Below are 15,033 nucleotides of genomic sequence, written 5' to 3' on the forward strand. Positions count from 1 at the left end.
GACGTCCCCAAGAGGAAGGTTTATTGTGGGAAAGGCGACAGAACTTGAAACATCTAATATATCTTATTACCATCTTTATAGAGATGGTTAGGGACATGCTGAAAGTCATAAGGCTAGGAAGTGGCAGGGTAGAGACGACCTCAGGTCCTCAGACTCTAAGTGTAATACTCTTTAATTACCCTAAGCCTCTTTTCTTTTGAATGCTCACTAGCTGTGCAGATATAAGGATAGCTAATGTTGGTCAAGTGCTTACTCCCCTAATAGTGAGAGAGAGAGAAAGAAGGAAGAGAAGGAGAGAGGGGGAGAGAGAGAGAGAGAGAGAGTGTGTGTGTGTGTGTGCGCGCGCGTGTGCGCGCGCGCATTGGAGGGGACAGAGGTGCCTGGCATCAGGACACTCCTTGGAGGAGGAGAGGCCAGCCTGGAAGGCAAGGAGCTTCTCTTGGATGCTGCTGTGTCCTCATGGACACACCTGGTGGACACGCCCAGACACGCCCTGGTAGGTGGAGCTGTGGCTGACACTGTGGAACCCGTACTCCTGCCGCCACGTGCCTGCTGTGCCTGCAAGGCCCCCAATCTCTGTTCTTCACCAGAACAGACCCATGTAAATGGAACCACCCCTTATCCCTGTCCCCCCACACTTGCTTACAAATCAGAAAGGTACATTATTAGCCCACCATGAGACTCACAGTGACACCTGACAAGTGAATTGGCACATTTTCTTGTCCAAAGCTGAAGCCTTTTTGAAAAATCAAATTCAAATCAGGCAGCTTGTGGGGTGAACGCAGAAGCCGGGGCAGACAGGGCAAGTGGCTGGTGGAAGGACCCAGCCAGCCAGTTGCTAAGGACATCTGGGCAGCAAACAGCTGCCCCGGAACAGAGGGAAATGCCGGACCAAGGCCTGTCCTTGGGCAGGTCCTCCCCGACATTTCTAAGGGATGCACTGACCCCGCACAGTGCACATTCATCATGAGTGACAGGTGTCACAGAAGATTTGGTACCTACCATTTGGGGGACCCTACTGCTGACTCCCGCCTGCGACTTGGTGCTTCCCCACCTGCCCACAGCCGTGCAGGTGAGGCAAGGAGAGAGGAAAGGTGTGGCTTGTTGATGGAAATGACAGGAGATGTTGCCATGCTTGGTTATCCCCTCCTTGATCCACTTCTAACCTCACCTCCTCCTCTGTGGGATCAGGAGATCGCCTGATGTGCTCCTAGCAGATCCGGGAGGGCTCTACGGGCCTATCCCAGGGGAGTGAAGGTCTCACAAGGGCCAGCCACTCTCTCACTGGAGGCATGGCTGGGTGCACCCCTGGTCCCAACCCCTCCCCCAGGGGTGCTCCATGTCCCCATGCCAACTAGCCTGGTCCTATTGAGGCTGCTGAGAAGAACTTAGGTCAGAGTGCAAGGGTCTAAACCTTCCTTCTCCATAACTAGCTGAGAATTTAGTACCTCCAAGCCTCAGCTTCCTCAGCTGTCAAGTGGACGTAATGCTAGCCACCTGCCTCCCCAGCTGAGAGCACCAACCGAGGCGTGCCTACACACGAGGGAACCCAGGGACCAGTAGCTGCCATCACCACTAGCTAAGATGCTAATGTGTGAATGACAAAAGGGGGTGGGCCAGATGGCTGTGGGGGAGGAGGGGGTTTTGGGCAGAGGGGCTCCAGAGGGGAACATAGAGAGGGGAAGATGAATATCCAGGATCTTCTGAGAACCTGGGCAACACGTTGCCAGCCAAGTCTCTGGGGCCTGTCTCTGTTTTAAGGAGTGTTCTGCAGGGAACTGATGCTGGAAATTTTGCGTATCAAAAATGCATGCAGTCCGCAGGCCATACAAGCAAGGACCTATCTACAAGAGCAGCAGCATGTCCCAGACTGGGCGCTGAGAGTGGATGGGGAGGCCCAAGAGGGACTGGGGCTGGAACAGCGGTGGCCAGGAAAGTAAAGGGTAGCCATTACTGTTGGGCTGCTCTGATCTGCACTGCAGGCCTTGGCGGGTGTGGGAGGCTGTGGAGAGGCAAGTGGCAGGGCTAGGCAGCACTGGGAAGACCCGAGTTCTGATCCCAGCCTGATGCCGGGGGTGGAGGCCACACTCAGCCTCTTTGGGCCTCAGCTCCTTCGTTAGCTGTGAAATTAGGACTTATGTTCTAGAATCAGTCTACATAGTGGTCAAGGGCAAGGGTTCTGATAGGTCCTCGATGACTCTCAGTGACCTTGTACAAGTAACCCAATACCTCAGGCCTCTGTCTTTTCCTTGTGAAATGGGAGAACAGCCACCCTCACAGGAGTCTGAGGAGTGACTGAGTGGATGCCCGTGGAGTGTGGTGAACAGTGTCTGGCAGGTGGTTAGAAACGCCTGATATTCTTCTCACAAGACCAGTGCCCCCAGCAAGCAAACAAGCACTGACGCCCAGGAAGGCTGTCCTACCTGCGGATGGTCCTGAGCAGGGTAGAGCGGGCCTCGTTGTGGAAGGTGATGATGATGCTGGTGGCGGGCAGGTCCCTGCAGTACATCAGCACAGTGCAGCTGGGGGAGGAAGGCAGGAGACAACTGAGACCTTCGGGGCGAAGCAGGCGTCAGGGGCTGGAACCCAGGGCACGGTGGTGGTAACGAGCACAAACAGATGCTCAGTGCGTGAGGGGCTGCCCAGGCCACACGGTCCTGGGCAAGACCCCAGGGCCTGCTTAGGGGCTGGGAAGCTCCAAAAATGACTGAAGCTGCCTGACTGGTGGTGGCTCAGTGGACAGAGCAACGGCCTGGGATGCTGAGGTCCAAGGTCCAAAACCTTGAGGTCACCAGCTTGAGCACAGGTTCCCCAGCTTGAGTGCATGATCATTGACATGATCCCGTAGTTGCTGGCTTGAGCAAGGGGTCACTGGCTCAGCTAGAGCCCCCGGTCACGGGACAGATGAGAAGAAATCCATGAACAACTAAAGTGATGCAACTACGAGTTGACACTTCTCATCTCTCCCTCTTAAAAAAAAAAAAAATGCCTGAAGCTTAATTTCCCACCACCTTGGGAGAACATGGGCTTGGAGCCAAATTAAGCTGAGATACAGAACATACGTGTGGGATTTCTCACATGCCCCAGTTAGGGCTCAGTGGTTCCTGGTAGCTGCACAAACATTGGGCTCTGCTCCCCATTCTGTGCCCAACGAACTGGCAGAGGCCGCACCTGTTCTGGGCCAGCAGCTCCACCCCCCCACACCATGCTGACCCCAACCTCCTGCCCCCCCTACCCCATAAAAACCTGATGTATTAAAAGACAGAACCCCAAACCCTGGCATAAACAAGAAAACTCCATCTTGGAAAAGGATTCATTTCCACACGTCCAGGATCATTTCATATGACAATTACATCTGGGGTACTTCCAATTTAATACCTTGCTGCAAGTGAAAATTATAGCCCGCAGCCTAAAAATTACTATAATAAGATAAACCTGCTGAGGGAGGCTGGTTCCACCAGGGACTGTCCCTGAGTAAATACTTTCTCCTGTTTCTTGCTCTCTCAGGGGCTGTCCAATTACAGGGAGGGGTACTGAACATGGAAGTAAATAACAGACGTTTGGTGAGTTAAACATTTCCTCTCTTCATATTCAAATTTCTTCCTAGACTTTTATTTGGGGTCCAGAAACCCGAGGATGGACTTCAAGGGGACTGTGAGCCCTCTGAAATTGTTTGCAAAGCTGTGTATGCAAATGTGTATTTCCCCCCGCCTCTGGGAAGATGGTTCACAGTTTTATGTAGATTCTCAAAGAAGTCTATGGCCTAAAATATTATACTTAAGAACCTCATTGTTAAGCCAGGGGGCCTGACATCCCTTTGGCCTATTAATTCTGAAAAAGGTGGGCTGTTCTGCTCAGGACTTGAGCACAGGCTGGGCGTGGGTCACCCACGAGGAGCCAAGAATTAGGAAAGGAAGGCTTCAGGGGGAGAGATAGGGGAAAAGGTAAGTCATGACCTGCAGGCCTTTCTGTGCTCACCTCATCCTGCCAACTCTACCTCCCAATAAAACACCCCTGGCTCTGCCCTCTCTTCCCCATGGCTCCCCTGCCACAGCCTCCTGACCAGTGTTCTTGCCTCCAGCCTCGGCCCCTGCCTGTCATCTCCTGTCCACCACACAGCTCTGGCCGGGCCTTCCTCTGGCTTGACGCCCTCCAGTAGCTCCTGATGTACAACATCCAAGCCCCCTACCATAGCCTTCAAGACCTTTCATAATTGCCCCTCAGTATACTTCCGTAACTCTCTGCCACTGCTCACACTAGTACTTCTGCATGAAGCCACATCCTTCCTCCTTTCTCTGCCTGATGAGCACCTACTCATCCTTCAAGACCCAGAGCAAATGTCTCCTCTGCTGGGAAGGTATTCCATACTCTCCCAGATGGGTAATACTTATCCTTTGTGCTCCCAGAACTCTGCACATTATCTCTTTCCTCATACTTCTTGAAGGGGGACTGTCCCCCCAATCTGACTATGAGTTCCTCTAGGGAAGGACCCTAGTCCATCTCCATATTCCTAGAATAAGAATTAAGTATACCAGATGCCCATTCACAGAGAAAGGGAGAAGGAAGTTCAGGAAATAGATTCCTAGGTCAGCTGATGACCTAGCCTTCTATGGTTTTAAAAGGTGTGGTAGCCAGCCTCCTAGATGGCTCCCAGGGATTCTCACCTGCCTTGTGCAGCTCTGTCCCTCACTGAATCAGGGCTAGCTTATACGCCAATAGAATGGGATGGAAGTGACAGAGTGTGACTTCCAAGGCTAAGTCATAAAAACACTATAGGCTTTGCCTTGACCACTTGGAGGGAAGCCAGCTGCCATGCCATGAGGACACTCAAGCAGCCGTGTGGTGAGATGCCCACGTGCAGAGGAGCTGAGGCCCCAGCCGGCACCAGGTAGCCCACCGCATGGGTGAGCCAGCCTGGAGTGAGTGAGCCAGCTCTAGTCAAGCCCCAGATGACAGCAGCTCCGGTGGCTCCAAGCCAGAGCCACTCAGCCCGGATGCTCTGAATTCCTGACCCACAGAGTCTATGAAGATAGTCAGTGATTCCTATTATTTCAAGCCACTAAGTTTTGGGGGTAACTTGTTGTATATTAGATAACCATTATAGAAAGAGAAGGGAAAATGTCTTAAAATGATCCCCAGTGAGACGAGGCCTTGGACTTACCTATCTGTGGACGCAGACCTGGGTCTAAGTTGGGCACAGTGGGGAGGGAGAGGGCAGGTGGCTGGTGTGTTGCAGGGTCCCTGAGGACACAGAGAGGCTTGAAGGAGGTGGGTAGGTGGCAGCTTGCACGGTCAGTGCCTTTACAGGGATGTAATAAAGCTGAGAGCAGAGCCTCCTTGTCTACATCAGAGACAAGGAGAAAAAAGAGACCAAACAGAGTGACTCAGAAGTCCACGCCAGCCAGACTCAGGGCACTGCCCTGGAGATGGCTTCTCCTCCACACCCTGGAGGCAGTGGGATCCCTACTAAACCCCAGATTTTGTGACATAAGTTATTTAGAGGCAAGTTGGTGCAGGAGGCTGTTATCATTTAGAGAACTTTTGGGACCAGGGACCACTTTTCCTGCCTTGGAGGCATGCAGCTGGGAGACAGGTAAATGAGCCCAGGGTGACACAGGAGACCCACACACATGGGGCTGGGAGAGCAGAGAGGTGGGCGTGACTCCACCCAAGGTGGTGAAGCAGGCTTCCTGGCTGAGGAGGGGCTGGATCTCACAGGCTGAGATAGAGATGGACAGATGGAGAATGGGGTACAGTGTCCTTAGTCACAGCACAGCCCTGGACCCACAGGCTGAGTGACAAGTGAAGCAGCTTGTGCTACACTGATCTGAGGGTCCAGACACCACTGACCAGCTGTGGGACTGTGGGCAGACCTCTCACCTCTCCAGGCTGCTGTAAGGCAGGGCTCTCCTGGTGAAGGGTATCACAGCATCAGCAATTAAAAGCTTTGATTAGAGCTGACACTCAGTAAGCATGGTTGATTGGAATGGAATGTCACAGATATTCTGCAGCTAAGGTTTAACTGTGTGGCTGGGATTTACTTTTCTAAGTCTCAGTTTTTTCATCTGGAAAGTGGAGACAATTTTTAACTTGTATATCTCCACCCTTACCCACCAATTATTAATAGAATCTTGACAAATAGTAACTCATTATTTTTAGTTCAAATCTGCAGACTCCTCCTCCACTGGTGGAGCCAGGTCTTGCACGGGCTGGAAAGGCCTCTTTGGTGGTCTGTCCAGTGCAATAGTGGGCGAAGGGGCTGGATAGCACAGGAGGAGAGAGCAAAGGAGGCAGCATCAACGTCAGAGACAGGAACCTGACTTGTGATGTCCATTGAATCCTGGATCTGTCGGACACTGGCTGTGTGCCCGTGGGCACACCATTTACCTTCTCAATGTTGTCACCTATAAAATGTGGACAAACGCCTCCTTTCCAACTTTGTTCGGAAGACCACAAATTCTGCAGGCAAAACACCTGGTGTTTTGCAGCTGCTGAGTAAACAGCAGCTAGAATTATTATCATGACTGGGGCTGAACCAACCTCCATGCAATGTTCAGCACTTCTGAATTAGAACCACAAACTCATCGTTCAGGAAAGGAAGGGGTTTTGGAGATGGCCCAGTTCAATCTCCTAAACTGGGTAGAAATTTGAGGCGTAACAGGCATGGGTTGGAGCCTGGGCAGTTGCGGTCCTGGACCTCAGCTCCCTCTGGCTTCTGTACCTAGAGGATGGAGGCTCTTCCCCCAGGCTGGGCAGGAATCCTGTAAGCGCATTAAGCATGCATAGGCTTTGGGAGGACAGGCAGCAGGCCAGGGCCTCAGACCTCAAAGGTGCAGGCATCCTGGCTCATGGGACTCAACGCTCTCTGCCTTCTGGCCCTGCTCACAGCTCACAGTACCTAGAGTTGTTCTTTGTCTCATCTGACCATCATGACAGCCTCTGAGAACCTATACACCACAGACGAGGACAACCAAGGCTCAGAAGCTCGCTCAAGGTCCCACACCTGCAGTGACTGAGATGCGCTGAACCCAGGCCCCGTGGCTTCTCACTTGGTATGTGAGTCCCTCTGTGAACTCACCCTGGAAAGGTACAGGAGCTAGAGGGGTTGGTGCTGGGGGTCAGGGGATCACCTGCTTAAAGGTGATAGTCCTGTTTGGGAATGAGCACTGACCACTGGCAGCAACAAAGCCAAGGGCCGGGAAAAATCCTTACAACCGGACGCAGTGAGGGGAGCCGGCTTTCTGCAAGAGCAATCTAAAAGATTAATCAAGCCGCGAGATCTATTAGGGACTCGAGGGGAATAAAAAAGTCTGCCAACACCGAGACCCGGCGCCGGCAGACGGACCAGAGAGCATGTTTATAATTTATTAAAGACTCAGAGGTTTTACGGGAGAGAAGAGCTAGTGAGCAGGGCCGGGAGGCGTGGGGGTGGAACTGGGAGGAAGGGCGGGAAGCACCGCTGTGCCGAGAGGCAGATGCCAGCCCCGCTGCCGCCTGGTTGCCGCAGAAACTCCTGAATAATGCACGCTCCTCTGAGCTGGTTTTCCACGTGTGGTTTCCTGTGTTCCTTTAAAGAAAGATTCTACTAAGACTGTTGATTTCCTTAAGTTCAGCTGGGTCTCAAAGTGCTTCCTGAACCACCAACTTCTTGAGTGTTCAGTGCCACTTATTGGCAGAGGCTGCTCCCGAGAGAGTTCTGAGATGCTAACCCCAGGCCCAGGGTGGGAGCTTCTCCTTTCATCATCTCTTTCCATCTCTCCACCAGTGGATCGCTGCTCCCTGCCCAGCCCCACCCCGCCCCTGCACCTGAGCTTGTGCCAACACGGCCATGTCAGAGCCTCAAGAAGCGAGGATCTCTGTCAGTTATCACAGAAATGGAATGCTGTGCACATGCCTTTCATTTCATTGCACAAGCTCATTAAACTGGCAGCAACCCGTAAACAGAATGTTATGATGATCATCACGCCTACTTTCTCAATGAGCAGCAGGGGCCCCAGTGACCCTGCTGGGGCAAGGACGCAAGTCCCCTGACTCCTGGACATAGTCTTCCTTGTACAGAATGCTGCCCTTAGGGAAGAAAAGGAGTGGTCATAAAGGATAAACATTTGGGATTTTATTCTCGAGCATGCAGTCAGGAGGGAGTGATGGAGAGGCAGCCTCCACAACCTCAAAGCAGAGAGGAGAGCGTCGCTGTTATTGCTGAAACGTGTGTGTGAAGCGAGGCCGCTCTGGCTCCTCCAGAACGAACAACGGATGCGAGTCTGAGAAGACAGACTCTGGAAGGGCTTCTGGCGTCCCGGAGGGGAGACCGAGGGCAGTTACAGAAAGAGGAAGGGTCACGCAAAGATCACACAGCATAGTATATATAATAACATAAATCCGACGTGGCGGGTGCGGGACACACTGGGTCAAAGCTTCATCACTGGGGGCCTGGCAGTAACGTCGCCTGAGCTCCCTGGTTTACACAGGTGGAAACACCCACAGCACAGAATGTTTTTAAACTACTTCTTAGTGCTCCCTACTCCCAGGAACTGTACTGAGCACCTTTTAATGCTCACAATAGTCCTATGAGGTGCTTCTGTTTAATGGATTCACTCATAACAAGGCTGAGGCATAAGGAAGTTAAGTCATTCACTGCAGCTAGTGACCCCAGGCCTGCTGGACATCCTGTCACCATGCCACAATATCCCCATGCCAGCACTGTTCCAAGCACACCATGTGGCCACACTCGAATCACCACACCAAGAGCAGTTTCTACTGAGCTCTGGAATTCAGCAGTTGCAGTGACCTACCCAGAAGGGAGCGACAGGCTGTCACCCCTGACTAGCAATGGGGAGATGGGGAAACTGCTTGCTGAGTGGCCCAGGGACATGCTAACAGGAGCCCCTACTTACTGCCCAGATGGAGGCAGGACAAGTGAGTGGAGGTGTGATTTCCATGAGGCCTCTCTCTGGGGTCCGTTAATGAACATCTGTCCCCAAACAGGAAGCTACGGTTCGTCCCTCCATTTCCTGGAGTTCAGATGTATGCCACAGAGCTCAGACCCAGGCAGAAGGAATGAATGGGTTATCTTTACCATGTGCTCCGCTTCCCAAACTCTATGGCCACAAAAGCCAAGGGAAACACAGACACAAGACATAAAGTGGGGTAGTTTCCTTGAAAACACTGTCCCGGGGAAGCAACAGTCTGTGGCTTCCCAGATGCAGGGAGGGCAGGGTACCTCTTCCCTCCTTCCTCCACGTCTGCCTGTCTCCCTAGGCCATTGCTCTAGCCCTGGAGAAGCTTCATGGAAACCACCGTCTCCTCCCCTCAGCCCCCCTGCCACCAAAACTGAGGTAGGGAAGAAAGGATGAGAAAGGGAAAGTCAGTTCCCTGAGGTCAGGCACAGTGAGCCTGCTGCCAGCTTTTAGAATCGATTTAGTTTGTAGAGCTGAGAACACCGACTGCATTCCCAGCTCAGCTCAGCGTAAAGAAGCCTGCTCTCGGCTATGACGAAAAGAAAGATAACCACAAACCATAAAGTGCCACATCTGGGACTGGCCTCTGGGTTTAAACTCCACTCTTTAGAAGAGAAAAACAACACAAGCAGTCAGTCTAAAACCTACAATAACTGTAAAATCAGAAATTCCTTTTAATCTCATTTCATGGGCAACACTGACACACTGTAAGACATGAAATTTTTATTTTATGTCAATTTTTCTGGGATTTCACATGCAGATTAATTTGCTCATCCTCAGAAACATATACGGGCCCTGTTTCTCTATTCAACAGCTGCCCTCCCTTAGTATTACAGAAATCCTCCATCTCATAAAAGACACTTAAAAATAATAGTGAGCTAAGCTATTCCACGACCCTGCCACATTCTGAATTGCTGAACATGTTATTAAAGTCCAGGATCGTGGGAGGGTTTAAGTGGGAGAGGGCAGGGCAGTGAACTGCACAGGAAGTTAGTTGGGCACAGTGACAGGCGGTTGATGATCTCTCTAGTCCCCGCCTGCTCCTGTGATCTCCTCCCCTTGAGTGTGAGCTGAACCTGGTGGCTTGCTTCCGAGGAACAGGACACAGCTCACACGATGGGATGCCACTGTTGTAATTAGGTTACAAAAGACTGTGTTTCTGTCCTGCTGGCATGCATGGCTGGGTGAGGCAAGCTGCCACACAGGGGAGCCCCACGTGGCAAGGGCCTGAGCATGGCCTCTGGTCACCAGCCCGTGGGGAGCTGAATCCTGCCAACAGCCATGAGGGAGCTTGGAAGAGGGTGGACGCCAGCCATGCCCTGAGACGTCTGCAGGTTTGGCCGACACCTTGAGCGCTGCCTGGGAGAGACCCTGAAGTAAAGGACCCACCTGAGCCATTCCTGAATTCCTGACCCACAGAAACTGTGAGATGATAAACATCATCATTGGTTTAAGCCAGTAAGTTTTGGAGTAATTTGTTATGCAGAGATAGACAGTGCACACAGGCACTCTTAGCTACAAGGAAAAAAAAAAAAAAGCAAACAAATTAAGTCTACCAGGTTTCTCATTCCCCTGGGGTCAAAAGTAGATTCTCTCGGGCACTTGGAGGAAGGGCTATGCAACTACACGTGACTCTCCCGACAGGGTCTCCCAGAGTCCCCAAAGGCCCCTTCATTCACTCCTGGTGGCCTCCATGTCACAAGATGATGCTAGGTATGGGATGCCTTGCAGCCCCTATATACAAAGGGAAGTTCCTCAGCAGTGCCTTTGGGATCTGTCCCAGTCTTTATTGATTCAGCTCCCTTACGGGTCCCTAATATGAACCACACTATATAGAGAATTATTTGAGTGACTGTCTTCTCACCTCTCCCATGGATGGTAGATACCTATTACCTTTCTACATGCATAAAGGAGAAGTTAATTCATTTGGACAATGGACATCCTAAGGCTTTAAGGCTTAATTCTCTTGCAGAAGTCCAGTTAAGAAAGGCTGACCTACAATAATGTTGTAATAAATATGTATGGTGTCAGATGGGTACAAAACTTATCAGAGCTATTACTTCATAAAATATGTATGTCTAATCCCTGTTGTACACCTGAAGCTAATATAATATTGTATGTCAACTGTAATTGGAAAATAAGTTAATTTTAAAATGTTAAAAACAGACAAAAAAAACCCCAAAAAACAAAAAAAAACATACCCAGTCTAAAAAGTTAAAAAGAAAGAGAGAGAGAGAGAAAGACCTAAATGGTATCATAGACACCCCTCCCTTCCATGAACACAAGGCCATCTGATGGGGGATGTGGTTTCAGGGCGGGACTGTTTAGATCAACAAATGCATTCCCGGGCCCTGGCCGGTTGGCTCAGTGGTAGAGCGTCGGCCTGGCGTGCAGAAGTCCCAGGTTCAATTCCCGGCCAGGGCACACAGGAGAAGCGCCCATCTGCTTCTCCACCCCCCCCTTCCTCTCTGTCTCTCTCTTCCCCTCCCGCAGCGAGGCTCCATTGGAGCAAAGATGGCCCAGGAGCTGGGGATGGCACCTTGGCCGCTGTCCCAAGCGCTAGAGTGGCTCTGGTCGCAACAGAGCGACGCCCCGGAGGGGCAGAGCATCGCCCCCTGGTGGGCAGAGCCTCGCCCCTCGTGGGCGTGCCGGGTGGATCCCGGTCGGGCGCATGCGGGAGTCTGTCCGACTGTCTCTCCCCATTTCTAGCTTCAGAAAAATACAAACAAACAAACAAAAAAACAACAAATGCATTCCCCATACTGACCACCACCAGAGTCTTGGCTGAATGTGTCAGGCCGGGTCAGGGTTCACAGTTTACTGCTGGCCCTTCAGAGGACCCTCCTGGGTTTCTTAGTCACCTACTTCCAGTTGCTTGTGATTTTTACGTTATGACAGTTCTAGGGCACTTCCCCATCAGATGAATCAACTGCAGACTGTAGATCAGAATGGGGATCCCAGAAGTCAGCTCTGCAAGCCCATGTTCCTGGCAATGTAAGAATGGCCCCGGGGTCTTCGGTGACAAACTGAAAAGCTAACTAGGGAAGGGGGGCCCTGTGATAGAGGAGACCCCTAAAGGCTCGGTCTCTGCCTCTATTTTGCAGCCCGCAGTAACTGGAAGACCTTTTCTCTTTAGCATCAAATCCTGGGTCGCTGCAACCCTGGCCCAGAAGGGACCACAGAGGTCATCTGGTCAGGCAGTCCCTACCGCATGAGCTGCTGACAGTGTCGCCAGGACAAGTCCGTGCTCTCTCTGTGAATAACGTGTACAAGAGTCAGATAACTTCACAAGTGAAAAATACTGGAAAAATACCAGGTCACCCTTTTGGTGATCCACCAATCACATCAACTTGTTCAAGGTTCTGAGATGTCAGCTGGCCTTCTGTTTACCAAGCTTTGACCTCAAAACCTGTCCTCTCCCACCCTTGCACATAATGGGAACCCAAGGATTTACCAGATACAGATTAGGTTAAACCTAGCATTTAACATCCTGATAAAATAAAGAGAATGACATTGGACACAGGTTTAGAATACAGGGGTTCTAGTTTCCTTCTTTTTCTATATATGGGGAAACTGAGGCCCAGAGCAGTGAATTGGTCTGCCCAAGGACGCCCTGTTAGTGGCAGAGCTAAGATCTCATTCTTTGAATTGAACTTGCTGTTTCCTTAAAGCACTCAGGCTTGGGGGCCCCCATCAGACAGTACAGAGAGGTCCCAGGCTCCTCTCCACACAGAGTACTGGCCACCTCTGCCTTCCAGGGCCCTGTTAGTACCCTCTTCCCCCATATATACCCACCAAGTTCCCTATTACTCCTCTATGTTGCTAAACGCAATGGAAACGTTTCCGTCTTTATCTGACTTGTCATCTCTGTAGCACTTGACACTGAGGGTCATCCAGTTTATTAAATGCTTAGTGCTTTCCCCTTGGCTCCGGTGAAATCTCCCTAGCATGGCTCTCCTCTTAAGCTGTTTCCTTATGGTTTTCTTGTTCTTTCCTTCATCTGAAATGCTGGTTTTTCCCAAAAAAGATTCTCTCCTAAGCCATCCTCTTCTCAATCTTCCTTCTCTTTGGATTATCTAACTTGTCCCCAAGCCTTCAATTTCCCTTCTGTTTGCTAATGATCATAACCCAACCCTAATCCTGATGGGCATCCTCCCTTGCACGTCCCCTTGAGGTGACCTCTCCACACACTTGGCTTCTTACACACAGGCCAATTCTGCTGATTCTTCCTTGTTCCCCACCTCATCCTCTATCCTGTGCCCAAACCCAAAAGATAGTCTGAAATCCTGCCTCTCCCTCGTCCACACCCAATCTAATTAAACCTGGTCCTGTCGATCATTCGTCCTTATCTCCCGACCTGGCTATTTCTCCATCATCATGTCTTCATGGATTACTGCAGCACGTCTAGCTGGCTTTATCCCCTTCCCATCTGTATCTTGCACGCTGGCACTAGAATGATTGCAGATTTCCAAACTGCAAATCTCTAACACCATTCAACACCGTCCGAATCTCTCACAAAATAAAGTTGAATCTCCTAATCACGGCTTATCATCCCAGTGACCCGGGACCACTTCTCACTCCTCTCTTCACATCCCCCAAGTTCCAGCCCGGCTCTGCCTCACCCACTTTCTCCCACTGGACCTGTGCGGGCTCTGCCTCCCTCTCCTGTGTCTGAAATGCACTCTCCTCTCTTCCAAGCTGGGCTATTTTCTCCTCTTCTAAACCTGGCTGGGAAGTTATTTCCCCTGGGGGCATTTCTTGATCTCCCAAGGCTTTTCCAAGGGGCTTCCCCTAAGACCCTGCATTCACCTCATCCATGAAAGTCGTTGCCAAGTCTTGTGAATTTCATTTTCTTTCTCCTCTGCCAGCTGTAATGAAGACAAGGATTCATTTGTAGTTGTAACCTCAGTAGGTACCTAGCACAGTGACTAAACACAGCAGACCTACAATAAATGTCTGAAGAATGAGTAGGGGAGGAAGCAGGGAAGGCTTCCATGGGGGCGAAGCCACAGGGCAAAATGTCCCTTGCTAAGTTATGGGTGATTCCAGCTCACAGGAGCAACAGAGCTGTGAGCTGAGCGAGGTACCAAGGTCAGTCATACAAAGAAGAGAAGCCAAACAAGTCACCAAAACGGAAGTTGGAGTATGAAACCACGGTAGCCAGGACAGGTAGCATGGGGCTAAGGCTCTCTGTCCCAGAAGATATCTGGCACAGTCATAGGGTACCTGTGAAGAGTTCTGACCCATTCTCTGTTGCATTGGAACTATTTGGCTGTGCTTAAAAGGCCAGGGTGTTCCTCTCATATACCAAACTCCTAAAGATAAAAGATGCAGTAAGACAAGAGAGACTGAATCTTATCTGATAGGGCTGCAGACTACGGTTCAACACTCTCTTCTCCCAGACCTGCTCTGTCCAAACTGGTAGCCACTAGCCACCAGCCACATGAGCGCACGTGAGACGTGTCTAGTCGGAAGGGACATATGCAGTAAGTGTGAAAGACACAGGATTTCAAAGACTTCATACAAAAAAGAATGCAAACTAGCTCAGCAATTGTTTTTACAGTGCTTACATGTTGAAATGATTTGTGTATCTTGGGTTAAATAAAATATATTATTAAAATTAACTTCACTTATTTCTTTTACTTTTAAATATGTGACTACTAAAATTTTTTAAATTACAGATGAGGCTTACATCAATTTCTCTTAGACACTATTGTCCTAGGTCATTCCTGAACCTTGGCTTGTATATAATCCAACTTAAAATCTGAATATTAATGTCAGACATTGGTCTCTAGATGTTGGGTTCTTCTGTATATGTAAAATAAAATTTCAAAATCATAGACTATTGCTTGTAGCATTCTACTCTGTAGGAAAGAACATATTATAAAAACCCCACTGTCTAGTTTTATCATTATTTCGAAAAAGGGTATTTAAACACCAGAAAAGGCCGCAATCTGAGTAACTGAAAATCCGTTACATGATAAAATTTAGCTTTAAGAAAACCTCTCTTGTGGTCCTCTTCCCCATCTCCATGGATCAGCTCAGCACTAACTCACTAACTGGCCTGTAGGGTTTG

The 15,033-nt window shown here is 50.3% G+C and overlaps 1 protein-coding gene across 3 annotated transcripts in view; it reads right to left on the reverse strand.

Annotated features, from left to right (window-relative positions):
* GALNT14 (polypeptide N-acetylgalactosaminyltransferase 14) overlaps positions 1-15,033 on the reverse strand; it is a 212,470-nt gene that overhangs the window by 51,171 nt on the left and 146,266 nt on the right. For all 3 annotated transcript variants that reach the window (XM_066264724.1, XM_066264725.1, XM_066264726.1), the window contains one exon: positions 2,424-2,522. In XM_066264724.1, coding sequence (XP_066120821.1) covers positions 2,424-2,522 — 99 coding nt within the window. The remainder of the gene's footprint in view (positions 1-2,423; positions 2,523-15,033) is intronic.

The sequence above is a fragment of the Saccopteryx bilineata genome, chromosome 3 (genome assembly GCF_036850765.1).
Source record: "Saccopteryx bilineata isolate mSacBil1 chromosome 3, mSacBil1_pri_phased_curated, whole genome shotgun sequence".
NCBI classification, from domain to species: Eukaryota; Metazoa; Chordata; class Mammalia; order Chiroptera; family Emballonuridae; genus Saccopteryx; species Saccopteryx bilineata.